Source organism: Myxine glutinosa, chromosome 3 (genome assembly GCF_964187855.1).
Source record: "Myxine glutinosa chromosome 3, kmMyxGlut1.1, whole genome shotgun sequence".
Taxonomy (NCBI): Eukaryota; Metazoa; Chordata; class Myxini; order Myxiniformes; family Myxinidae; genus Myxine; species Myxine glutinosa.
This window is the reverse complement of record NC_136263.1, coordinates 37225746-37252213: the sequence shown is the minus strand read 5'-3', so window position 1 is coordinate 37252213 and position 26468 is coordinate 37225746. Positions and strand designations below refer to the sequence as shown.

The 26468-nt window shown below is 43.5% G+C and overlaps 1 protein-coding gene across 2 annotated transcripts in view; it reads left to right on the top strand.

Annotated features, from left to right (window-relative positions):
* LOC137423663 (SH3 domain-binding protein 2) overlaps positions 1 to 26089 on the top strand; it is a 69528-nt gene extending 43439 nt beyond the window's left edge. For both annotated transcript variants that reach the window (XM_068111048.2, XM_068111050.2), the window contains exons 6-12: positions 5501 to 5601; positions 5798 to 5842; positions 6377 to 6591; positions 16961 to 17031; positions 17759 to 17825; positions 17956 to 18015; positions 25341 to 26089. In XM_068111048.2, coding sequence (XP_067967149.2) covers positions 5501 to 5601; positions 5798 to 5842; positions 6377 to 6591; positions 16961 to 17031; positions 17759 to 17825; positions 17956 to 18015; positions 25341 to 25478 — 697 coding nt within the window. In that variant the 3' untranslated portion in view covers positions 25479 to 26089. The remainder of the gene's footprint in view (positions 1 to 5500; positions 5602 to 5797; positions 5843 to 6376; positions 6592 to 16960; positions 17032 to 17758; positions 17826 to 17955; positions 18016 to 25340) is intronic.
* The last annotated feature ends 379 nt before the right edge of the window (positions 26090 to 26468 follow it).

Sequence of the window (26468 nt, the reverse complement as noted above, 5' to 3'; positions counted from 1 at the left end):
CTGTGTTTGTCTCAACATCTCGTGTCCCGAACCCATCTCTCTCTGCACCCACCTTGCTCAGTCAAACCCAGCTGCTCCTGGACTCTGTGTCCTTCTCTCCTGACAAGGTGGAGAGGTTTCTCAATGTTTTACTCAATGTCATCTGCCATCAGTTTGGAAATCAGCCAACATTACCGCTTTACACAAAAAATGTGCAAAAACAGATCTTTGCAACTACAGACCAAACAGCCTGCTCCCAATTATCAGCAATGTCATGTAATCCATCATTGCTTCGGATATCAAATCCTTCCTCTTCTCCAATGGCTTGATCTCTGATCATCAATTTGGTCTCAGACCAGGTCACTCCATTCTGGACATGCTGCTTCTGCTGTCTCAACGCCAAACAGGAAATCAGAGCTGTCTCCCTTGACATGTCACGTGCCTTCGATACGGTCTGGCACCAAGCTCTGCTCACCAAACTCTCCTCCTATGGTATCCATGGAAATCTCGTCGTATGGCTTGCAGACTTCCTCTCTGGTCGTAGTCAACGTGTGGCCCTCAATGGATTTCTCCCATCTCCCATTCCTGTTCAGGCTGGAGTTCCCCAAGACAGTTTTCTGGGCCCTGTGCTTTTTCTGGTCTTCATCAATGATCTCTCCGACTCTGGAAAATCCTCTCTATCTCTTTGCTGATGAGTCCACTTTCTGCCGCTCCATTCCTCATCCCTCAGATTGGAAGTCTGCAGCCTCCTCACTTTCTGCAGACCTGGACAAAATCACAGACTGGTCAAACAAGTGGAACATGTCTTTGAATCCTGACACATCCCACACTCTTACGATGTCTCTCCAAAAAGACCGACTGGACAACCCTCCCATCTACTTTCTCAACAATCCTCTCCAAGAAGTTCTGTCACTCAAGCTTTTGGGTCTCACTATCTGCCATGATCTTTCCTGGGAAAACCACATTTCCAAGCTGGCCTCCAAAGTCGTGCAAAGTCCTTCCTTGGCACACCTGAGCTCCTCACCACATACAAGGCTTTCATCCGCAGCTCAATGGAATACTGTTCTCCCCTCTGGGCTGGTGCTCCTGCCTCACACCTAGCTCGGCTCCACGCTGTTGAAACCAAAGCTTTCAGAATCATTGGAATCTCCCATGATGAAGCTAATTGTGAGGGCCTTTCACTCACTCACCGCAGGCAGGCAGGTGGTCTTTCTGACTTCTACCAACCACTATCCGGCCTAGCTCCCCCAGCTCTATCTGTGCTCTGTCCCCCAAATATTTCTACAGGTCGCACAAGATCTGCTAGCAACCCTCTTCTGGTGAAATGGCCAAAATCAAGACTCTCTGCTCACCTTCACTCTTTCATTCCTCTTTACTCCCGCCTCTGGAACAAACTCCCTCACTCTCTTCAATCCCACTCATCCCTCCATGTCTTTAAAACAGCTGTTCGCCACCATCTCATATCTTTCTCCATCCAAAATCCAAAACCTTGATTTTTTTCTACCCCTGTTAATTCACCACATATCCACTTTTTAAAAAATACCAACTTCTTTCCTGGAAGTCCTGGCAGTGTCCATGTGTTTCATACCTCTCCCACCCCCCACCCCCCCCCCCCCCGTCCCATGCCTCCTCCCCCCAAGCCCTCTCCCTCCCACAGTTCTCCCCATGTCCCTGTTCTCTGCTGTTGTACTTGTGTGCTTCCGTCTCTCTCTCCTCATCTTGTCTCGCGCTCCCTTTATTGTATGTTTTGTGTGTACGTTTTTTTTTTTGGTGATTAATGTTAGCTCTTACACGAGCCTCAATCTTGTATACAAAAAAAACACCAAAACAAAGTGTGCTCCCTTCGTTACATTAGAATTTAGATACAGTGCCAATACAAAAGTCTACACTCTTTCAAAAATTTCACCTTTTGTTGCCTTAGAGCCTGTAATTAAAATGCATTAAACAGACTTTTCCACCTTTATTTACACATCGTAACCCACAACTTCAGTGAAAAACAAATTCTACAAATTTCAGAAAATCTATTTAAAATACAAAACTAGAATATCTTGGTTGAATAAGTGTCAATCTTGCATTTCAAAATCTTGCAAAATCAAGTGTCTTGCAATTGTAAATTAGTTCAGGCATAACCAATCACCTTCAAAATCACACACTAAGTTAATTGGCCTCCACCTGTGTTAAATTGGAGTTATTCTGTATATTTCAGAATAAAATCAGCTGTTCCTGTAGGTTTCCTCAAAATGGAACTTTTTGGCATAAACCCAACAAAGCACATCCCCCCAAAGAACACCATCCCTACTGTGGAGCATGGTGATGGCAGCATCATGTTATGGGGATGTTTCTCATCAGCAGGAACTGGGCACTTGTCAGGATAGGAGGGAAAATGGATGGAGCAAAATACAGAAATCCTAGAGAAAAACCTGCTGCCCTCTGCAAGAAAGCTGAAATTGGGACGGAAGTTCACCTTTCAGCATGACAACGACTCGAAGCACACAGCAAAAGCTGCACTGAAGGGGTTAAGGAACAAAAATATAAATGTCGTGAGTGGCCCCAGTCAGACCCCCGACCTAAATCCAATCGAATATCTGTGGCATGACTTGAAGATTGCTGTCCATCAATGATCCCCACACAACTTGACTGAGCTTGAATAGTTTTGTACAGAAGAATGGGCAAATATTGCCCAATCAAGGTGTGCAAAGTTGGTAGAGACATATCCCAACATACTCACAGCTCTAATTGCTGTCAAAGGTGCTTCCACCAAGTATTAACTCAAGGGAGTGGACACTTATCCAACCAAGATATTCTAGTTTTGTATTTTTAATTAATTTTCAAAAATTTGTAGAATTTGATTTTCACTTGGAAGTTGTGGGTTATGATGTGTAAATAAAGGTGGGAAAAAAATCAGATTTAATGCATTTTAATTTCAGGCTATAAGGAAACAAAAGGTGAAATATTTGAAAGAGAGCCTAGACTTTCTATAGAAACTGTTTACGGTATTTTTTTTATTTTTTTTGTATACTGAATCGAGGCTCGTGAAAGAGCTAACATTTACTTCACAAACAAATCAACCAGACAAACAAAATATATAAAAAGAGGGAGCGGAAAACAAGATGGGGAGAGAAGGGGAAGCACACAAACACAACATTTGAGAGCAGGGAGATGTGTGGAAGGGAGAGGGCTTGGGGGGAGGAGGCGTGGGAAGGGGGGGGGGGGGGAGGGAGAAGTATAAAACACAAGGACACCAAGGACTTCCAGGACAGAAGTTGGTATTTCAAAAAAGTGGAATTGGGGTGAAATTAGCGGGGGTAGAAAAGATCAAGGTTTTGGATGGGGGAAGATAAGAGATGGTGGTGAACAGCTGTTTTAAAGACCTGGAGGGTGGAGTGGGATTGAAGAGAGTGAGGGAGTTTGTTCCAGAGGCAGGAGAAAAGAGGAATGAAGGAGTGAAGGTGAGCAGAGAGTCTTGATTATGGCAGTTTGACCATAAGAGGGTTGCAGGCAGATCTTGTGCGACCTGTAGGAATATTTGCGGGACAGAGCCCAGAGAGAGCTGGGGGGGCAAGGCCAGACAGGAGTCGGTAGAAGGCGGACAGACCACCAACCTGCCTGCGGTGAGTGAGTGAGAGGCCCTTGGAGTTAGCTTCATCGCGGGAGATTCCAATGATTCTGAATGCTTTGGTTTCAACAGCGTGAAGACGAGCTAGGTGTGAGGCAGGAGCACCAGCCCAGAGGGGAGAGCAGTATTCCATTGAGCTGCGGATGAAAGCCTTGTATGTGGTGAGGAGCTCAGGTGTGCCAAGGAAGGACTTCGCACGACGGAGGATGCCCAGTCGGCGACTGGCTTTGGAGGCCAGATTTGAAATGTGGTTTTCCCAGGAAAGATCATGGCAGATAGTGAGACCCAAAAGCTTGAGTGACAGAACTTCTTGGAGAGGATTATTCAGAAAGTGGATGAGAGGGTTGTCCAGTCGGTCTTTTCGGAGAGACATCGTAAGAGTGTGAGATTTGTCAGGATTGAAAGACATGTTCCTCTTGTTTGCCCAGTCTGTGATTTTGTCCAGGTCTGCAGAGAGTGAGGAGGCTGCAGACTGCCGATCTGAGGGATGAAGAATGGAGCGACAGAGAGTAGAGTCATCAGCAAAGAGATACAGAGGATTTTCAAGAGAGTCAGAGAGATCATTGATGAAGACCAGAAAAAGCACAGGGCCCAGAACACTGCCTTGTGAAACTCCAGCCTGAACAGGAAGAGGAGATGAGAGAAACCCATTCAGGGCCACACATTGACTACGACTAGAGAGGAAGTCCGCCAGCCATGCGTGGAGATTTCCATGGATACCAAAAGAGGAGAGTTTGGTGAGCAGACCGGGGTGCCAGACCGTATCGAAGGCACGTGATATGTCAAGGGAGACTGCTCTAATTTCCTGTTTGGCATTGAGGACCTCCATCCATTGTTGAGAAAGCAGAAGCAGCATATCCAGAGTAGAGTGTCCAGGTCTGAAACCAAATTGATGATCAGAGATCAAGCCATTGGAGAAGAGGAAAGATTTCATATCTGAAGCAATGATGGATTCCATGACTTTGCTGATAATTGGGAGAAGGCTGATTGGTCTGTAGTTGCTGGGATCTGTTTTTGCCCCTTTTTTGTGCAAAGCGGTGATGTTGGCAGATTTCCAAGCAGATGGAAGATGACCTTGAGCAAAAGAGAGGGTGAAGAGAACAGAGAGAGGGAGTGAAAGAGCAGAAGAACAGGATTTTAGGACCCGTGGGATGATGCCGTCAGGTCCAGTTGCAGAATCCGAGTCGAGGGTTGACAGAAACTTTTCCACCTTGTCAGGAGGAAAGGACACAGAGTCCAGGAGCAGCTGGGTACGACTGGGTACGGTGGGTACAGAGAGGGATGGGTTTGGGACACAAGATTTAGAGGCAAACACAGAGTTGAGGCATTCAGCTTTTTCACGTGCGGAGTCAGCCGTGTGGCCATTTGAGGTGAGGGAGGGGATGGAGGGGGAACAAACACCAGAAACAGATTTGACCAGACGCCACCAGGATTTGGAAGAGGGGGACAGATAAGAGAGTTCGGTCCTGAGAACGGAGAGATATTGTTTCCTGGCTCTCCTGAGGGTGGACACACACTTGTTTCGGGCTTTGTTAAAGGAAATGAGATTTCCTTCCATTGGATTTGCTTTCCAGGAGACAAAAGCAAGTTGTTTCTGGGCAATAGCCTCACCACAAGATTCCGTGTACCATGGACGGGAGGAAGGGTATGACAACAGAAGACGAGATGGGATAAATCTGTGCATGAGAGAGAGCAGTTTGCTTTGGAAGAATTCCCAGGAAGAATTTATGTCAGAGGCAGTAGAGATGGGAGTACCCATCTATATATACATTGATCAGAGGATGGGGTTAATATATATACATTGATCTCAATGTATATATATTAACGTACATGTACAAGGTTCTCACATGTTTTGTTGTCATTAACAATAACCATTTGAAAATTAAAAATTCTGTCTTCAATCAGTTTTGATGACTCTGATGACTCAAAGAGTCTGTATCGAATTCTGGAGAAACCTGTGTCGATCAGCCTCAGCCGAGATGGTGGCCTAGAGTTCATCTCTACAGGTGAGAGGAGAGAAAAATGGTTGAACATAATGTTGCATGTACTATAATAATGAACAAGAAAACCTGATTGATGAATCCTAATTGTTTGCAGTTGCATGCATCATTAGAGGGATAAAATAACCCATGAAGTGGAGTAGAGACAAAAAAAATCACAAGAGTGAAGTGTTATGGCAAAGGCTGTCATTGTTTTTCACAGATGAAGACAACGGAGACTTTGAGTACAGCGAAGAAGATTTTGATGGTGAGATTGGTTATTTTGTTGCGTTTAACTCAACCGTACAACACCCAGTTAAATGAGGATGGAAGACCACTGTACCGCTTCAGCATCATTGGTTCTTGTGTTCTCAATGTAATTACATTGTGATTCACAAGGAGTAAAGTTAGAAACGTGTTGCAACCCAAGTCTTATTTTGAGATGGCATTAAGCTGGTTGTTCATTGTACCTGTATTGCGATGGATGTGAGAGATTTTGTGCTACCTTTCCTTCCTACTGAGTTTAAATTTAGACTGTCCAATAGGATGACGCAGAGGTAATCACCTGCCAATGAGCCACCTACTCTGGCCACCCTGGTGTACAATAGGCGAGGTTTTTCCTCAATGAATGTGCCATCCCTCGGGTGACCTTTTTAAGACTGGGAACTATCTGATGTAATTATCTGGTGCGTGTGAAAGATGCCACAGTGGCTTTTGATGAGGAGTAGACATGGTATCGCCATGAGCATCCTGGACAAATTGACTGTGAGACCAGATCTAACTCTTGTCTGTTTGGTTGCAGAAGACGAGAGGAGACTACCTCCTCCTCCGGTCTTCGAGAGACAAGACTCCTTGTGGTTTTCATCTTTTAATTCCACGAGGCGAGAGTTGTACAGGTCTCCAAGGCGCAACACCAGCCCAAGCTTGAGTCCAAAACTTTCCAACAATCATACTTTATCTTCACAAAGCTCCTTCACTTTCTCTTCTCTTGGGCCAGTTCCCAAACATACAAATACTGTGAGTTGATCTCAAACTGAACTTTTTTGTACATCTTAAATTGTGTTTGTTGTACATCTAATTGTACCTTTGCTAGTGCATAATAAATCTGTGCACGGTAAGATCTTACCTTAGAGGCTGCAGAAATGATCTTCCTGTTTGGATGAATCCCTAGGTGCTTTTCATCAATTTGAGTGTGCGTACCTCTAGATTTGGTGAGTTATGAGAGTGAGATGGCAAGATTATTAAATAGTTTTTTTTTGCTTCCACTGCATTTATACAGGAACAGTCAGGGACCTTCTAAAAGCGGAGGGTATGTATCTCGGAGGTGAGCAAGGGCTTTTAGAAGATGTCCATGTAGGAGTACATGAGGTGAAGAAGCAGCTCGAAAATAAGGGATGATAAAGCTCCAGGGCCACATAAAATATGCATCCTAGAGTATTGGGGAGGGGACAGAGCAGATAAACTTGATGTGAGCGGATACTTTTAACTTAACAACTTGTTGGAGTCAGGAGAGGTACCGGAGGAATTGAGAGAAGAAAATGTAACAATGTTATTACCCTGCGCTCACGGAGCGAAAACGGGGTTAAGCAATCGGTTACATACGTGTGCCGTATGTGTGCCGTGTGCTGGACGTGTGCCGTGTCTGCATTTTAAAAATTCATTTTCTCGGCAACCATTGGTCCGATTGACATGAAATTTTACCGTAGGAGCGCCTCTGCCTGTAGATTGTTTGCTGATAATTATGACGTCATAGGTCACGTGGCACGAAGGCCATCTTGGAAAAACGTTACACCTCTATATCTCCCAAACCGCTTAATGGGAAAAATTGAAACATGGCTCATTGTCAAGTACACCCCATGGGGAATAAGATATGTTAATGATGATGTCATAGGTACTTTCATTAGGACGTCATAATTCGACAAGTACAACGCTTGATCTGATCAGTATGAAAAAAAATTCCTCTGCAACTGTTAGTCCGACGAACACTAAATTTTCAGAATATGAGCGGCTCCTCCTGTAGAATTGTTCTCATGATAATTATGACGTCATTGGTCACGTGGTACAGGCGCCATCTTGGAAAAATCGAAAAATGTTGTACCTCTATATCTCCGAAACCACTCCATGGAAAAAATTGAAACATGGCTCATTGTCAAGTACTCCCCATGGGGAATAAGATATGTTAATGATGACGTCATTGTTGCCTTCATTATGACGTCATAAATTGACAGGGACAATGCTTAGTCTGATCAATTTGAAATTTATTGAGCGTGATCTACACAACAATTATATTAGAGAATATAAATTTACGTCACGTGGTCTGGCAGCCATATTGGACCAAAAGAAAAAAAACCTTCAAAAATAAAAGAGTTCACTCGCACCAAGTTGACTGTGCAGGGTAAGTATTCTATGAATCCCATCTAGTTCAAGAAAGAATCCAGAGAAGATTTGGGGAGCTATAGACCTGTTAGCTTGATTTCAGTTGTGGGAAAGTTGTTGGAGACATTAATAAGGGAAGGGATCAAGAAAATTTGAATAAATATAAACTAATTAAAGGCAGTCAGCATGGATTTACCAATGAGAGGTCATGTTTAACAAATGTGTTGGAGATCTACGAAGTCGTTTCTGATTGGGTGGATGAGGGACGTGCAGTGGATGTAGTATATCCTGACTTTCAGAAGGCATTTGAAAAGGTACCACGTAGGAGGGTGTTAGCTCAGGTAATGGCTTGCGGCATGGCTGGAAGAATAACTAACTGGAAACTGGCTTATTAGTGAGTGATAGAAAGCAAAGAATGGCTGTGACTGGGAGGATGTCTGGCTGGGAAGAGGGAAGCTGTGGGGTCCATCAGGGATCGGTACTGGGACCATTATTATTCATAATTTACATCCATGATTTGGATTGTGGGGTTAACAGTCAACTCTCTAAATTTACAGATGAAAAAAGCCTGTAGGTAAGGTAGATAACAGAGAAGAGGTAGTGATCAGATTCAGGGAGGGTGAGATACTTTGCTAGATTTGGCAAAGAATTGTGAGCATAAACTAGAAAGCATCTGAAAATGAAAAGTCCATCCACATCAGTTTGTGTTCAGATGTCTTCTTCTTCTTCTGTATGCTCAAAATAACGCAAACAGTTTATATATATATATATCAGCTTCTACCTTTCGATTGGTGAACCAATTCTGTGACCCAATATGTAAATTCTTAAAATTTCAGGTCAATTGGATGAAAAATGATTTTATGTGACACTGACCTTTGACCTTTTGATACAAGGAAAAAAAAACTCTGACCTTTTGATTGGTGAACCAACAATCAGCTTTTATATTTTGATTGGTGAACCAATTCAGGATGCAAAATCTTTAAATTTCAGGTCAATGTGATGAAAATTGATGATTTTATATGATGCCGACCTTTGACCTTTTGACCAAATTATTAATTTGCCTTCTCTATATTTGTAAGGGGTTTCCAGCCTTCCAACCAGGGGAACTTGTTAGCCGGTGTCTGACTTGTGGGCGAACTACAATGAACACGACAGCACTTGCAGTACTCAAACAATAACTGTATTGAAGCAAAGGTAGAGTAGCAAACGTAGGTACAATATTCACTGTCATTGGCGGTCGATCCGAATCGGCATCCGCGTGCAGTGTTCTCTTGGACGCTCATGAGTCTCCTCTGGGACTGTCCAATGGTCAGCCTTGGATTCCAGCTCCACTTCGAGTTGCACGAATAATCCTCTAATAAGGCCTCTCAGTTTAATCAGCGCTCAAAAGGCGTCCTCGCGCTCTTCCGGAGACGCAAGTATTCCACCCGACACACAGTCCAAATGAGTCTTCCTGTGCTGGCAAAGTTGCACCTCCAACGTGGCTTGCAATCGTATGAGTCTCGCTTTGCAACGCCTCACTCAGAAACACACGCACCTGGTCCTCCAATCGTTCGTCCTCCGACCGTTTGTCCTCGCGTTCCGTTCCTCATGCACCAACCAATAAATGTTCGAGAGAGCACCACGCCCACCTGGAAACGTTGAGAGCCCAACACACACACACACACACACACACACACACACACACACACACACACACACACACACACACACACACACACACACACACACACACGCACACACACAGAAGTGATTGAAAAATCCCGTCTGTTACTGCGCAGGGGACAGGCTAAACTTACTATAATTCACCAAATGTCTGTCCGTCTGTCCGTCCGTCCGTCTGTTCCCAGGTACCGCAAAAACGGCTGAACCGATCACAACGATATTTTGGGTGGGTAATCCTGGGACCCCCTGGAGTAAAATATGCTATATTGTTTTTCCAATTTTTTTCCAATTTGTCCAATTTTCCAGTTTTTCCAAACACGATGGAATAATATTTACTGATATGAACAGTGATGTGGCTTTTATTGAAATTCTACAAATACTATTTAGATTTTGATGATTTGCGTGTGACATGATTTAACGGATGTTTATATAAATCGTTTAAAATAAAAAAAGTCTTCAATTTCTGATATTTTGCCTTTTCATTTGGGCCTCCCAATTGATGCCCCGCCCTTAGGGCGGGCACCGTTGCTAGTAAATGTAAGGTGCTGAGGATGGCTCGGAATAATAGAAGTAGATGTCATGCGATGAAGGGACAATCTTAGAGCGTGTCACACAGGAGAAGGATCTTGGGGTGGAAATAGATGCGGGGGGGGGGGGGGAGTAAGCAGACAGGGCAGTGCCGGGCAGGTATAGGTAAATCTACTAAGGTTTTAGGTTGTATTCATAGGGGATAAATAATGAATCCAAAAAGGAAGTGTTAACACTGAATGGGAATGTATTGAGTCCTCATCTAGGATAGTGTGTACATTTTTGGTCACCACATCTAAGGAAGGACATATAGTTAGTTACCATAGAGAAGGTTTTAGCGTCGAGTTAATGGATTGACTCAAGGGTTAGATAGACTAAGCGATGAGAAGCGGTTCAAGGAGCCAGGACTTTTTGTCTTGGAAAGGAGGCGATTGTGAGGGGATCTGATAGAAATGATTAAAAAGAATGAAGGGTACAGATAAAGTAGGTGCTCTGCAGTAGGATTTTTCCGCAGAGTGGACAGTGTTGGTAGTTAGTGCATGGTAGGTACGTTTGTGTGTGGATAGGTGATTATGTTGGGGTTGGTGCAGCACAGGCATGATGGGCCAAATGACCTCTTCCTATGTCAAAGTTCCTTCTGCATCCGTGTATCTTTTTGTATGAATTATTAACAGATATTGTTGAATTGTTGTTGGTTAAATTTTGCCCCATTATCACATTTCATCTGAACAACTACAGAATAAATCACACATCGATCATTAAGCAGTAAAAATCACACGTAAACGTCAAACAATGGCATTGGATAAATAAATGACACTCAAGGCGAATTCTTGGGAACCCAATTTGTTTTCAAGTTTAGTTGGTTGAAATTTTGTTAATGTTGTCATGGATGGTGACACAAATACTTGGTACAACAATCAAAAAAGATTCCTTTGATATGTGTATCGTGTGCTCACATGTCCAAGCACAACCGACATCACAACTCATGATCTACGGCTAATTTGTTCATTTTTGTGGAGACATTTTTTAAAAAAAATAAAGGAATCACAAGATAGAAGATGATGAGGACACAACACATAATGATAAACACACAACACAATGATAAACACATGGCACAGAATGATAAGCACATGGCACAGAATGATGAACAAACAATACAGAATGATGAACACATGGCACAGAATGATGAGCACATGGCACAGAATGATAAACACATGGCACAGAATGATAAACACATGGCACAGAATGATAAACACATGGCACAGAATGATAAGCACATGGCACAGAATGATAAGCACATGGCACAGAATGATGAACAAACAATACAGAATGATGAACACATGGCACAGAATGATGAGCACATGGCACAGAATGATAAGCACATGGCACAGAATGATGAACACATGGCACAGAATGATGAGCACATGGCACAGAATGATAAGCACATAGCACAGAATGATAAACACATGGCACAGAATGATAAGCACATGGCACAGAATGATGAACAAACAATACAGAATGATGAACACATGGCACAGAATGATGAGCACACAACACATAATGATAAACACACAACACATAATGATAAACACATGGCACAGAATGATAAGCACATGGCACAGAATGATGAACAAACAATACAGAATGATGAACACATGGCACAGAATGATGAGCACATGGCACAGAATGATAAGCACATGGCACAGAATGATAAACACATGGCACAGAATGATAAACACATGGCACAGAATGATAAGCACATGGCACAGAATGATAAGCACATGGCACAGAATGATGAACAAACAATACAGAATGATGAACACATGGCACAGAATGATAAGCACATAGCACAGAATGATAAACACATGGCACAGAATGATGAACAAACAATACAGAATGATGAACACATGGCACAGAATGATGAGCACATGGCACAGAATGATAAGCACATGGCACAGAATGATAAACACATGGCACAGAATGATAAACACATGGCACAGAATGATAAACACATGGCACAGAATGATAAGCACATGGCACAGAATGATGAACACATGGCACAAAATGATAAGCACATGGCACAGAATGATAAGCACATGGCACAGAATGATAAACACATGGCACAGAATGATAAACACATGGCACAGAATGATAAACACATGGCACAGAATGATAAACACATGGCACAGAATGATAAGCACATGGCACAGAATGATAAACACATGGCACAGAATGATAAACACATGGCACAGAATGATAAACACATGGCACAGAATGATAAACACATGGCACAGAATGATAAGCACATGGCACAGAATGATGAGCACATGGCACAGAATGATGAGCACATGGCACAGAATGATAAGCACATGGCACAGAATGATAAGCACATGGCACAGAATGATGAGCACATGGCACAGAATGATAAGCACATGGCACAGAATGATAAACACATGGCACAGAATGATAAACACATGGCACAGAATGATAAACACATGGCACAGAATGATAAACACATGGCACAGAATGATAAACACATGGCACAGAATGATAAACACATGGCACAGAATGATAAACACATGGCACAGAATGATAAACACATGGCACAGAATGATAAACACATGGCACAGAATGATAAACACATGGCACAGAATGATGAGCACACAACACATAATGATGAGCACACAACACATAATGATAAACACACAACACAGAATGATAAACACACAACACAGAATGATAAGCACATGGCACAGAATGATGAACAAACAACACAGAATGATAAACACATGGCACATAATGATAAACACACAACACAGAATGATAAACACACAACACAGAATGATAAACACATGGCACAGAATGATAAACACATGGCACAGAATGATAAGCACATGGCACAGAATGATAAACACATGGCACAGAATGATAAACATGGCACAGAATGATAAGCACATGGCACAGAATGATGAACACATGGCACAGAATGATGAACACATGGCACAGAATGATGAACACATGGCACAGAATGATGAACAAACAACACAGAATGATAAGCACATGGCACATAATGATAAACACACAACACAGAATGATAAACACATGGCACAGAATGAAAAGCACATGGCACAGAATGATAAACACATGGCACAGAATGATAAACACATGGCACAGAATGATAAGCACATGGCACAGAATGATAAACACATGGCACAGAATGATAAACACATGGCACAGAATGATAAACACATGGCACAGAATGATAAACACATGGCACAGAATGATAAGCACATGGCACAGAATGATAAACACATGGCACAGAATGATAAACACATGGCACAGAATGATAAGCACATGGCACAGAATGATGAACACATGGCACAGAATGATAAGCACATGGCACAGAATGATGAGCACATGGCACAGAATGATAAGCACATGGCACAGAATGATAAACACATGGCACAGAATGATAAACACATGGCACAGAATGATAAACACATGGCACAGAATGATAAACACATGGCACAGAATGATAAACACATGGCACAGAATGATAAACACATGGCACAGAATGATGAGCACATGGCACAGAATGATAAGCACATGGCACAGAATGATAAACACATGGCACAGAATGATAAACACATGGCACAGAATGATAAACACATGGCACAGAATGATAAACACATGGCACAGAATGATAAACACATGGCACAGAATGATGAGCACATGGCACAGAATGATGAGCACATGGCACAGAATGATAAGCACATGGCACAGAATGATAAGCACATGCCACAGAATGATGAGCACATGGCACAGAATGATAAGCACATGGCACAGAATTATAAACACATGGCACAGAATGATAAACACATGGCACAGAATGATAAACACATGGCACAGAATGATAAACACATGGCACAGAATGATAAACACATGGCACAGAATGATAAACACATGGCACAGAATGATGAGCACACAACACATAATGATGAGCACACAACACATAATGATAAACACACAACACAGAATGATAAACACACAACACAGAATGATAAGCACATGGCACAGAATGATGAACAAACAACACAGAATGATGAACACGTGGCACAGAATGATAAACACATGGCACAGAATGATAAACACATGGCACAGAATGATAAGCACATGGCACAGAATGATGAACAAACAATACAGAATGATGAGCACACAACACATAATGATAAACACACAACACAGAATGATAAGCACATGGCACAGAATGATAAACACACAACACAGAATGATGAGCACACAACACATAATGATAAACACACAACACAGAATGATAAGCACATGGCACAGAATGATGAACAAACAACACAGAATGATGAGCACACAACACACAATGATGAACACACAACACAGAATGATAAGCACATGGCACAGAATGATGAACAAACAACACAGAATGATGAGCACACAACACAGAATGATGAACAAACAACACAGAATGATGAGCACACAACACAGAATGATGAACACACAACACAGAATGATAAGCACATGGCACAGAATGATGAACAAACAACACAGAATGATGAGCACACAACACATAATGATAAACACACAACACAGAATGATAAGCACATGGCACAGAATGATGAACAAACAACACAGAATGATGAACACATGGCACAGAATGATAAACACATGGCACAGAATGATGAACAAACAACACAGAATGATGAACACATGGCACAGAATGATAAGCACACAATACAGAATGATGAACACATGGCACAGAATGATAAGCACATGGCACAGAATGATGAACAAACAACACAGAATGATGAACACATGGCACAGAATGATAAACACACAACACAGAATGATAAACACACAATACAGAATGATGAACACATGGCACAGAATGATAAACACATGGCACAGAATGATAAACACATGGCACAGAATGATAAACACATGGCACAGAATGATAAACACATGGCACAGAATGATAAACACATGGCACAGAATGATAAACACATGGCACAGAATGATAAACACATGGCACAGAATGATAAACACATGGCACAGAATGATAAACACATGGCACAGCATGATGAGCACACAACACATAATGATAAACACACAACACAGAATGATAAGCACATGGCACAGAATGATAAACACACAACACAGAATGATGAGCACACAACACATAATGATAAACACACAACACAGAATGATAAGCACATGGCATAGAATGATGAACAAACAACACAGAATGATGAACACATGGCACAGAATGATAAGCACATGGCACAGAATGATAAACACACAATACAGAATGATGAACACATGGCACAGAATGATAAGCACATGGCACAGAATGATGAACAAACAACACAGAATGATGAGCACACAACACATAATGATAAACACACAACACAGAATGATAAGCACATGGCACAGAATGATGAACAAACAACACAGAATGATGAACACATGGCACAGAATGATAAACACACAACACAGAATGATAAACACACAATACAGAATGATGAACACATGGCACAGAATGATAAACACATGGCACAGAATGATAAACACATGGCACAGAATGATAAACACATGGCACAGAATGATAAACACATGGCACAGAATGATAAACACATGGCACAGAATGATAAACACATGGCACAGAATGATAAACACATGGCACAGAATGATAAACACATGGCACAGAATGATAAACACATGGCACAGAATGATAAACACATGGCACAGAATGATGAGCACACAACACATAATGATAAACACACAACACAGAATGATAAACACATGGCACAGAATGATAAACACATGGCACAGAATGATAAACACACAACACAGAATGATAAACACACAATACAGAATGATGAACACATGGCACAGAATGATAAACACATGGCACAGAATGATAAACACATGGCACAGAATGATAAACACACAACACAGAATGATAAGCACATGGCACAGAATGATAAACAAACAACACAGAATGATGAGCACACAACACAGAATGATGAGCACACAACACAGAATGATGAACACATGACACAGAATGATGGCCACACAACACAGAATGATGAACACACAACACAGAATGATGGCCACACAACACAGAATGATGAACACATGACACAGAATGATGAACACGCAACACAGAATGATGAACACGCAACACAGAATGATGGCCACACAACACAGAATGATGAACACATGACACAGAATGATGAGCACACAACATAAGATGATGAGTTCACAACACAGAATGATGAGTACAAAACACAGAATGATGAGCACACAACACAGAATGATGTGCACACAACACAGAATGATGTGCACACAACACAGAATGATGTGCACACAACACAGAATGATGTGCACACAACACAGAATGATGTGCACACAACACAGAATGATGTGCACACAACACAGAATGATGTGCACACAACACAGAATGATGTGCACACAACACAGAATGATGAGCACACAACACAGAATGATGTGCACACAACACAGAATGATGAGCACACAACACAGAATGATGTGCACACAACACAGAATGATGTGCACACAACACAGAATGATGTGCACACAACACAGAATGATGTGCACACAACACAGAATGATGAGCACACAACACAGAATGATGAGCACACAACACAGAATGATGTGCACACAACACAGAATGATGTGCACACAACACAGAATGATGTGCACACAACACAGAATGACCAGCACATGGCACAGACTATTTTCCCCTTTTTTTGACTGTGTGCAGGAGTTATCAACAGATACCCTTGTGCCGACCGCCATGTTTTTTCCCACTGCTGACACCGCCGTTGTTGAAAGGTACTGCGAGCATAACAGACCAAGATCCAAAAGCTTAGAGGTGCCACGCATCATATTTTGGGGCCATATATTTATTATGTACATGTGAAGAAGGAAAAATGGAGGGGAAGAGGATTCTCTTATCTCGCTTCCGCCACGACAACCACATACCACGTCCACTGATTAGGCATTATGTGGGAATTGTTGATTGCCGTCTGTACATGGTGGAGTTCACTGGTGAAGTCTGGAACAAGTCACCATTTTTTATTCACGATTTCATATCTGAAATTTTACTTTGGAAAAAGCAAAAAAAATTATGGAACAAAGTATGATTTGAACCTCCAATGAAATTGTGCATGGGCGATGGTTATGCGTGTGAAATTCTTAAATTATACATTGATTTAAAATAGTTTGCATTAATTATATTATTTTACATTAAAATATATTAATAGTTTCGCACCATCTTTAACAGCTGCACGGGATGCTCTGGCAGTGTGGTATTAAATTGTGGAAAAAGTTCCAACATATACCGAGTGCAGGGAAAGAGGCAGTAATATAGAGGTACGGAGCAAAGATGATCAAATATTCCGCCATCTTTGCATACATAATATATAGATATGGGCCCTTCATCTCCACAACTGCTGAAGTTCATAAATGACATAGAGGGATGTGGGTATGTGCTTCGCAAAAAGTTCTAAACACAAGTTTTAGTTAATGCTGAATGCTTGCTACCTGTGCTCTTTAACAGCACTTTGCGGAGGAATCATATAGAGCACGGATTATACTGCGTACGACAGTGTTCGCGAGGGGGACAGGTGAGCCTCTGGGAACTCTGGGAAAAAATTTTTTTATGAACCAAAGTATGCTTATTTTGAAAGGTTCGACATTCATTCATGTCTCGGCTTCATTTCACTCGGAGAAACGAAACGCAAATTCTTCCCTCAGGTTCTTGTGGTGTGGGATGACGTCAGCCAGAAATTGCGGAATTTCAAGATATTCAAAAATGTGAGTTTGTTATAGCAGCTGCATCTTTCTTAATATCATTGTACGCATCCATACACACCTGTCCTGCTCTAGAGTGCATTCAGAAAGTATTCAGACCCCTTCACTTTTTTCACATTTTGTTATGTTGCAGCCTTATGCTGAAATCGTTTAAATTCATTTTTTCCCTCATCAATCTACACTCAATACCCCATAATGACAAAGGGAAAATAGGATTTTAGAAAGTTTTGCAGATTTATCAAAAAGGAAAAACTGAAATATCACATTGACATAAGTATTCAGACCCTTTGCTAGGACACTTGAAATTTAGCTCAGGTGCCTCCCATTTTTCTTGATCATCTTTGAGATGTTTCTTCACCTTGATTGGAGTCCACCTGTGGTAAATTCAATCGATTGGACATGATTTGGAAAGGCACACACCTGTCTGTATAAGGTCTCACAGCTGACAATGCATATCAGAGCAAAAACCAAGCCATGAGGTCGAAGGAACTGCCTGCAGAGCTCAGAGACAGGATTGTGTCGAGGCACAGATCTGGGGAAGCCTACAAAAAAATTCCTGCTGCATTGAAGGTTCCCAAGAGCACAATGGCCTCCATAATTCTTAAATGGAAGAAGTTTGGAACAACCAGGACTCTTCCGAGAGCTGGCCGCCCGGCCAAACTGAGCAATCGGGGGAGAAGGGCTTTGGTAAGAGAGGTGACCAAGAACCCGATGGTCACTCTGGCTGAGCTCCAGAGATCCTGTGTGGAGATGAGAGAAACTTCCAGAAGGACAACCATCACTGCAACACTCCACCGATCTGGGCTTTATGGCAGAGTGGCCAGACGGAAGCCTCTCTTCAGTGAAAGACTGAAAGCCCGCTTGGAGTTTGCAAAAAAGCACCTAAAGGACTCGGACTGTGAGAAACAAGATTCTGTGGTCTGATGAAATCATGATTGAACTGTTTGGCCTCGATTCCAAGCGTCATGTCTGGAGGAAACCAGGCACCGCTCATCACCTGCCCAATACCATCCCAACGGTGAAGCATGGTGGTGGCAGCATCATGCTGTGGGGGTGTTTTTCGGCAGCAGGGACTGGGGGACTGGTCAGGGTTGAGGGAACAATGAACGGAGCAAAGTACAGAGATATCCTTAATGAAAACCTGAAACAGAGCGCTCAGGACCTCAGGCTGGGCCGAAGGTTCACCTTCCAACAGGACAATGACCCTAAGCACACAGCCAAGACAACGCAGGAGTGGCTTAGGGACAACTCTGTGAAGGTTCTTGAGTGGGCCAGCCAGAGCCCTCACTTGAACCCAATCGAACATCTCTGGAGAGACCTGAAAATGGCTGTCCACCAATGGTCCACATCCAACCTGACAGAGCTTGAGAGGATCTGCAGAGAAGAATGGCAGAAAATCCCCAAATCCAGGTGTGCAAAGCTTGTCGCGTCATACCCAAGAAGACTCGAGGCTGTAATCGCTGCCAAAGGTGCTTCAACTAAGTCCTGAGTTAAGGGTCTGAATACTTATGTCAGTGATATTTCAGTTTTTTCTTTTTAATAAATTTGCAAAACTTTCTAAAATCCTGTTTTCTCTTTGTCATTATGGGGTATTGAGTGTAGATTGATGAGGGGAAAAATGAATTTAAACGATTTCAGCATAAGGCTGCAACATAACAAAATGTGAAAAACGTGAAGGGGTCTGAATACTTTGTGAATACACTGTATATTGTTTTTTTCTGCCATTTTCATGATCATGGGACGCCTTGAGGGCAACAAAGTTCAGCTTCCAGCATGAATTGGATCCATGAACCCATAAACGTTATTGGAAAACTTTACTTTGCTCTGTATGCACGTGGTCAAATTCGTGCCTGGGCGACTTGCAAACTCTCAGCAGGTGGGCATTAAAAGGAATGAGAAAACTGGTGCCATCATGTGGCACTCAATGCATGTGCACATCATGGACCTTGCCTGCAATGCCATAGCCCCATTAGCCGGTCAGTTCTACGCAATCTGGTCACGACTGTGAGGATAGGTTGGACTTATGACACACACACACACACACACACACACACACCAACAACAACAACACCCACACACCGACGACACACACACACATTCCTAATTTTAAACTCACCTGGAACGTAGTTCTACCAGAATGTAGTTCTACCGGAACGTAGTTCTACCGGAAGGTAGTTCCAGGGAGCTTATGCGATGGCGCGTCCTCCGTCGGTCGGTCAGTCTGTCAGTCCATCAGTCCGTAAACACTTGCAACTTCTTATCCAAAACCGCTGATGGGATTGTGACCAAACTTGGCACAAATTATCTTTGGTATGTTGTGACTAAAGGTTGTTCACGGCATAAAAAAAAAAATTGGGTTTAAGTGGGTCCACCGGGGTCAAAGTGGATCCAGGTTGGACCCCCCAAAATAGGTATTCGCTCTCTTCTCCGAAACTACACACACAATTTTGATGAAACTTGATCACAACCTTCATCACTCGTGATGTACCAAAATTTGTTCATGGCATTAGAAAAATCTGGCTCGAATGGGCTCTATAGGGGCGGAGGGAGGTGGAGTTGCCTTCCAAAATAGGTATTTTGTGTTTGTTTGTTTAAAGTCTTATGATTACGTTAGTATGGTTCTACATGCTGCCCTGTCTCCTAGCAACCATTAAAATAGATTTAAAATACGGGGATACAACAACAACAACAACAACAACATGCATTTTAAGGCCATTTTCCCTGCAAGAGCGGGGGTTAGCCTTGCGGTCCCCATGACAATGTTCTCCATCTTGCCCTATTTTCTGCATCTCTCCTTGTTAACCCCCTTGCCCGCATTTCTTCTTCCACCATCTTAGGCAAGTCTTTCTCGGTCTTCCCCGTCCTCTACTTCCTTCTACATTCATTTCCATCACTCTTCTCAACCAGTCACTTTCATCCTTCCTCAACACATGACCAAACCATCTCAACCAGTTCCTCTTCACAGCATCAATCACAGGCTCTATTCCCATCATCTTTCGCAATTCATCATTTGTCTTCCTCTCTCTCAACGATACTCCGCACATCCATCGAACCATTCGCATTTCCACCCTTTCCAACCTTCGTTGCTGCTCTGCGTTCATTACCCATGTCTCGCTCCCATAAATCATAACACTTCTCACACATGCAGCATACACCTTTCCCTTCAGCTTAAACGACACTCCCCTCCTCATCAGCACGCCACTCAGTTCCCGAAACTTCTTCCATGCACATCTCACTCTAGCAACCGTTGCCGAGTCTGATCCACCTTCTCCATTCAGCATGTCTCTGAGGTAGCAAAATGTTTTCACACCTTCCAGCTTCACGCCGTCTCCAAGATCCAACTCAACATTTCCTCCATCTGCAGCTCCCTCTGTGCACACCTTACATTTGAATGTAGCTGCCACACTGATTAATAACCCTCTCAGACCACTACATTTTTGATGAACCTACTCAGCGCACATTGTACATTGAATGGAGTTCACTCCGACACCCTTCCTGCACACAGCACAGGGCCACTTCCCAGTTATTTCCACCTCATCACATGCTTTACCACTTGCCATCACCTGCGTCTTTCTGATATTCACCGTCAGACCTTTTGTCTCCATATATTCCTTCCACTTGTTCATCTTTTCCTTCAATCCATCCATACTTTCCGCAATCAACACCAGATCATCTGCATACAACAACTCCCATGGTAAACCCTCCTTTACGTTCTGAGCCAGCACCTCCATCACAGCTACAAATAGTAGTGGACTTAGTACCGACCCCTGATGCACTCCCACCTTCACCTCAAACTCACCACTGTTCCCGTCCTTCGTCCTTACAGCTGTGCGCGCTCTTTTGTACATTGCCATCACTACTCTGATCAACCATTCCTCCACTCCTAACTTCCTCATTGCCCATGTCAACACTTTGCGTGAAACCCTATCGAATGCTTTCTCCAGATCAACAAACCCAAGAAACAACTTCTTCCTCTTCTCCATGTACTTCTCCTGCAACTGCCTCACAATAAAAAGCGCGTCTGTCGTTCCTCTTCCTGGCATAAATCCAAACTGCATTTCGTCGATCTTCACTTTGTTCCTTATCCTCCTCGCCAACACCCTTTCCAATACCTTCATTCCATGCTCCAATAACTTTATCGCTCGGTACGAGCCACAGTCCAGAGGGTCACCTTTCCCCTTGTATAGAGGGACGAGGGTACTCAGTTCCCAATCCTCTGGAATGCGGCCTTCTTTCACCACCAGATTACAGATCTCTGTCATTCTCTTCACACCCCAACTTCCTGCTGCCTTCAACATATCTCCCACAACTCCCGTCAGCCCTCCCGCTTTTCTACTCTTCATTGCTTTTATCGCTTCCTCAACTTCCTTCTCAGTTATCTTCTCTGCCGGTCCTAAAACTGGGTTACTCTCTATGTTGCCATCCAATTCATTCTCTGTATTCAACAGCATTTCCATATATCTTTTCCATCTTCCTTTAATTCCATCTGGGTCCACAACGATTTGTCCCACTTCATCCTTCAAGCAACTCACCCCCATCACATCACACCTCTCTTTTGCTATCTGCTTTGCAATCCTGAATACTGCTCTCTGACCCTCTTCCGAATCCAAGGGTTCCCCGAACATTTTCCTACATGCCTCCTGCGCCTTTGCTACCTCTTTCTTTGCAGCCTTCTTGGCTGCCTTATAACTTTCATGCTCTGCTGTTTCTGCTCCCGTACCCTTTGCCTTCTGCCACTCCTTGAACTTCTTCCTCTTCTCATCAAGCCTCTTTCCAACTTCATAATCCCACCACCATGTTTCCGAGTGCCTCGGTGGTCCTTTTGTCCATCCACATACCTCACCAACGGCTCCCAACAGACTAGCTTTCATTGACATCCAACCACTTTCAAGCTCAACCACATCATCCTCTACCCTACTCAGCCTCTCTTTTAATGCCTCCCTTACTGTCACCTCTTTCAACCTCCACACCTTCGTTAGCGGTTGGTACTTCACCCGCCGAGCTCTCCTCGCACCTTTCACCCTTATGTCGCAGACAACCAAGTGGTGCTGTGAAACAGCCTCCTCCCCCGGGATCACCTTTGTGTCCCGGAGGTGCCCCCTATCTCGCCTACGCACCATCAGATCGTCAACGGTTGTCGTCGACCCACCTGACGTGTATGTAACAAGCTTATTATCCTCTTTCTGGAACTGTGTATTACAAATCAACAAATCAGCTCCATCAGCAAACTCCAAAATCCTTTCACCTTCTCCATTTCTCACACCATATCCGTAACCCCCATGAACTCCCTCAAAACCGTCCATACTCCTTCCCACATGTCAATTTACGTCTCCTTCTACCACAACAACTTCCTCATCTTTCACGTTTTCCATCAGCTTCTCTATCGCACACCAGAACTTGTCCTTCTCTTCATCGCTCCGACCAACCTGCGGAGCATATCCCGAGATGACGTTCACCAAGAGCTTTCCAATCGTCATTTTCACCATCATCAACCTATCACTCACTCTAGTCACACTTACCACTCTGTCTACAAACTCCTCAGAAAACAGGACACCAACACCATTCACACCCTCCAGGCACCCTTGCCACACAATCTTGTATTTCTGTCCCTGCCTACCCTTCACCATTGTCACACCACTTCCCTTCCATCTCGACTCTTGCACACAACATATGTCCACTCTTCTTCTGACCAATACTTCCACCACTTCTCCTGATCTCCCTGTCATTGTCCCTACATTTCATGTCCCAAACCTCAGAAACCGATCTCCACTTCGGGCTGTGCCCTGCTCATATGTAGTTGTAATTGTCATGGTTCTCTTTTTGAGGCAATGTTTTTATGGCCGGATGCCCTTCCTGACGCCAACCCTCTTAGTCATCTCTTACGACACGCAGGGATACGGTGTACCTATTCTAATCCAGGGTACACACTGGGAAACGTTTAAAACATGGAAATTCTGGGGGGGGGGGGGGGGGGCATCACGGCTGCGGGGGCCCCGTCAGCACCACGCCACGGCGGTCCGGTCAGCACCACACCACGTCAGCCCGGTCAGCACCACACCACGGCGGCCCGGTGAGCACCACACCACATCACCTGGTCAGCACCGCACCACGTCGGCCCGGTCAGCACCACACCACGGTGGCCCGGTCAGCACCACACCACGTCAGCCCGGTCAGCACCACACCACGGCGGCCCGGTCAACACCACGGCGGCCCGGTCAGCACCACACCCTTGGAAAGGACTTCGATGCACGTTGGCCCGGTCGGCCCAGAGCCTGGCGCGAAGTCCAAGGACATCAGCACGTCATCCGAAAACATCTCCGGTTGGTGCGAACCACTCGGTCAATGGCGCAAACCAGGTCCCGACACGCCCTTGCTCGCTCGGCCCCGATGAAGGCCTCGCTGGGTGTTCTCCAAACAGGGGCAGAATCACCCAAGCCGCGCTGGATTTCGGCGGCGAAAAGCAGCCACGAAGCGACGATATTCGGTCGGGCTGTAATGCGAACACCACGGCGGCCCTGTCAGCACCACACCCTTGGAAAGGACTTCGATGCTGTGGAGAGATCGAAGCAAGCCTCCTTGCTCGAGCGGACCGGAAGCGGAATCCCGGGATAAAATACCGAGATACTGTTTAAAATACCTTTGGTCAGTGTAGTATACTGCTTTATTCTAAGAGTTGAGCACCCAGGGGTATTGCCCCTATTTTAAAAGTTTATTATAACCTGATAAACCTTGTGGTTGAAGTACCGTATGGTAATCATTTCTCTCCTTTTTATATTATTTTCTGAACTTGCTTCCTCACTTCATTCAGTGCTACCCTGTCTAGTATTCGTTTTTACTCTTCCTCTTTTAAACTTCTACATCCACGTAATTCGCAGTGTCGATGCTCCACATTTAGACTTCCTCTCACATCTTCGACTACGCTACCACACCATTACACCCTGCAACGACTTCACTTGACTAGAGTACATTGCGGGTCGCATATTTGGTGTACAAAAAAAATCTTGCGTGAATATGAGGGCAGATCAGAAACTTGAAACTTTTAAAATCTTAAGTGGCGTGTTCAAACGGTTCTACGAATGAGATCCTCACAATAGTCCCTTTGTTCAGTGGGGTTCTATGATTTGAGGATTGAAATCTTGATGATGGATCATTCCCAGCTAATGACAGAGATGACCATTGAATCAGGCAGTCAGTAAGCTGAAGGAATTCTTCAGATCTCTCTTGAATCAATGGTGTATTTTAGTGACCCACATCCAGTTTTCTGGTATCTTTTCTGTAAGTACAAAATCCCCAACATTCTGTCTGACACTGCTTGTTTGTCTCTGCAGGACTCTGGATGCTTGTGGCTAGACAGGAAAGAAGAGGATGCCCGCTTCTCATGTCTGGCTGACCTGGTGTTTTACTACAAACACCATATCCTTCCCAACCAAAAGGATCTCGCACTTCACCAGCCGTACCAAACGTGACCCACGCACTTCTTTATATCCAAAAATTTCAAGCACGTGTACAATGTACATATATGTTTTTAAATTGGACATTTTAGGCATAGAGACATTGTACAGGGATAAGTTGAATTGTGTATGAACTATTGTGATGATCATAATTATGCCAATATGGCGAAACATTTTTAACGACAGCAACCTATAAGAAAAAAAAGATACTCCACTACAACGGAATGGCCTGGTCTGTTAAATACCCTGTAAAATGAGCACCTTAATCAACAACCATTTTATGGCTCTTAAAGGTTTATTGCCTCACCTTTCACAAAAAAGGAAGGGCATCCGGCCATAAAAACATTGCCTCAAAACAGGGAACCATGATTGTCATGGGGCCCGCAAGGCCAACCCCCGCTCTAGCGGGGAAAATGGCCTTAAAACGATCATTCATTCATTCATTCTTTCACAAAACCAGGTTTCTAAAACTGCAACGAGTCAACAGAAGTTGTACTATATAATTTTGAACTATTTTGCATTAAAATAAACTTTCCTGTCGCAGCACTTAAAAACAACGGGTTCATACATACCATGATGCACATAAAGTTGTTCTTCTCTGATCAAAATAAATGATCATTCGTGTTCGTTTGTTTCATTTGCAAGTTTATTTTGTATTGTGCTTTCACAAAGTCTTCAATCTCAAATTGCCTTCACCACCCACACCATGACAAAATAGCCCATGCTTGTCTTGGTTTCATTTGCATTTGTTTACCATAATGCCAAAAATGCAGTGTATTCCGGCCGTGAAGTTCCATTTTAACTTTAATGACTCATTTCCTTGGTAAAATTCAAAATCCTTTCAACGGTGCAATGGATGCCGAAACAGGTGCCCCGTGTTTGTCAGAAACCTTGCAGCAGGTGCTGGGGTGGCAGATCAGATGGGTTGGGTTTAGTGTCACCATTCCAGTGAAGAGGTGCCATTATATTGTTGCGGTCGCTGGATTTGGATCAGTGTCCCGATTC